The sequence below is a fragment of the Nannochloropsis gaditana genome (genome assembly GCF_000240725.1).
Source record: "Nannochloropsis gaditana CCMP526 unplaced genomic scaffold scaffold573, whole genome shotgun sequence".
Lineage (NCBI taxonomy): Eukaryota > Eustigmatophyceae > Eustigmatales > Monodopsidaceae > Microchloropsis > Microchloropsis gaditana.
In genome coordinates, this window is record NW_005803380.1 from 6,280 (window position 1) to 8,687 (window position 2,408).

At 59.7% G+C, this 2,408-nt stretch overlaps 1 protein-coding gene across 1 annotated transcript; it reads left to right on the forward strand.

Annotated features, from left to right (window-relative positions):
- Nucleotides 1-1,879: 1,879 nt before the first annotated feature.
- Nucleotides 1,880-2,336, forward strand: NGA_2098220 (uncharacterized protein; the record flags this gene model as incomplete). Its single annotated transcript, XM_005854234.1, has 1 exon — nucleotides 1,880-2,336. A coding segment is annotated over one exon (457 nt), but the record flags the coding sequence as incomplete, so codon positions are not given.
- Between the last annotated feature and the right edge of the window lie 72 nt (nucleotides 2,337-2,408).

Genomic DNA, 2,408 nt, shown 5'->3' on the forward strand with positions numbered 1-2,408 from the left:
GACGGGCACGAGGAGCGGGTATGGGCCCTAGCCCTCTCCCCAGACGGACGTCAGGCAGTGACTGGTGGTGGGGACTCGGCCGTGAATGTGTGGGAGGATGTCACGCTGGAGGAGGAGGAGCAGGCCCTGCGGGCGGCCGAGGCGATGGTGGAGAAGGAACAGTCGCTGCAAAATGCGGTGTCTCGCAAAGATTACTTCAAGGTAAGTTTCATGGGCACTCTCATTGCGTGGCGTGGGAGGGAAGGAATTGACGAGGTGATGTGTACGGGCATGACGTGACTTAACAAGTGTCTCCAGCTGCAAGGTTTCGCACGCCCTATCACCCACCCGTACGCCTCGCTGCGAGGGTTTTGGGCATAAATACCGTGCCAGAGGAGCAGCAGCCATCCTCCAGGTGGCTTGCGGCAGGCGTGGTCAGCGATGACGGGAGCTGTCTTCTTCTTGACGCTCTCCGTACGATCACGCCCACATGAAGCCTTGCCCCTTGTCCTCCGCCCCGTGCTTCTTTCGGGCCCCGCTTTCGTGTCGCTGGTCATTACCTTGCACAATCACCCACCTCCTTCCGCCCTTCCACTCTCCCTCCATCGAAGGCTGTGCGCCTGGCTCTGGAGCTCGGCCGACCCTACCGGCTGCTGAAAGTCCTCCAGGATATCCTCGAAGCCGCCCCCTCCGCTTCCACGGACACCCTTTCCCTCTCCCCCACCTCGTCCCTCTCCATTGCCCTGGATCCCTACATCCTCCAGTGGGGAGACGCGGACATCCTGCAGGTCCTGGGCTACGTCCGGGAATGGAATACGAACGCCAAGCACGCCATGATAGCTCAAACCATCCTGCACGCCCTCCTCCGCTTGCTCCCGCATGCTCGTCTGAAGAAATGCTGCGCCTCCCAGCCAAGTCTTCTGGGAGGCCTCCTTGCTTACACCGAAAGGCACCTGGCCAGGGCAGATCGGCTGATTCAGGGGGCCTACCTGATTGACTACACCCTGAGCGGGCTGCAGGTGCTATTTCCCTTCCCGGCTGAGGAAGCGAGCGAGGGGAAGGGACCAAGGCCGCAAACGCAGTCACTGGCGCTGCCGTCGACCCCTGGACCGGAGGAGGGCATACAGAAGGAAAGCTGGGTCCCAGAAAGAAGGGAGGATGGGAAGAAGGGCGAGAGCGAGGAGGATGCGGAGAGCACGTCCTCCTCCTCCTCGTCCGCATCGGGGGAGGAAGGCGATGGGGAGGCGGAGGAGTTAAGCACGCAAGCTACCTCGTCCTCTTCCCCCTCGCAGGCTGCGAAAGGGAAAGCCAAGAATGCCAAGAAGAAGGCACCCCCGGCGGAGCAATCGACGCCGTCCGCTCGACCGCTGCGTGCCCCGAGGGAGGGATCAGGAAGGAGGCAGGGCGCTCAGACTCGAGTCGGAACAAGGGCCGTTGCGTCCATGGACACACCCACTCCTTCCACGTCGAGGGGCTCCCAAGTCCGGAGGCGCGGTCCTCAGGAAGTGGTTGAGAAATCCGTGGAGCAAGGGAGGGAGAAGAGCGAGAGCCAAGGTGATGCAGGGACTCGGGGAAAAAGGAAAGCGAATGGGAGTACCGGACAGGGTCGTGACAGAAAAAGGAAAATCAAAGTGTAAGGATTTTGGGGCTCATCAATTGACTGATGTGTGTAAAGCATCTTTTCAAAGTAAAGTAATGAAAAAAGTACCGAAATTGTCAGCCACTTGCGTCCCAAGAGACCATATGAACGATCCAAATCCGCATCCTCCTCCAAATCCAGGACCAAAGCAAGTCCAAGGCTCTGTATCAGGACACTCTTGCGCGTTACCGACCCACATTGTTTGAATATTTATTATCTGTCGATCCCTCCTGTTTTGACGAGGAGACACACTCGTAGTGGCGCCTTTCCTCCACCCCCGGCTCCCAAGCCTCTATACAAACCGCCCCCTCACCACATGAACCGCGCCACACTCCCGTCGCCCCACAAGAAGGGCCGATACAAGAACACATACACAGTCAAAGCATCGATAAACACGAACAAAACAGTGGAAAGGAGCAGGGACGTGTGCGAGCGAGGCGGCGCTTCCAACAGGGTCATGACGAGGGGCAACGTGAAGTAGCGGGGCTCCAAGAGGTGCGCTGGCACCAGGACCAGAGCAACGGCCACGCCCACAACCAGCACGGTCAAACTGCTACTTCTTCTACTCGCACCACTCCCTTGGTAAACGCGAGTGGTCAGCCACCACCCTGCCAACGCGTACAGGGGCGTGAGAAAGAGGTTGGCAAAGGGGTACCTCTGGAAGACCCGCCGCCAAAGGTAGAAGACGTAGTGCCGGTTGTCGGCGAGGAGGAAGGGGTGGGAGAGGGTGAACCGGTGCAGCACCAGGCCGGCCAGTGCCAAGACAAACATGCCAGGGAGCAGCCCCCCC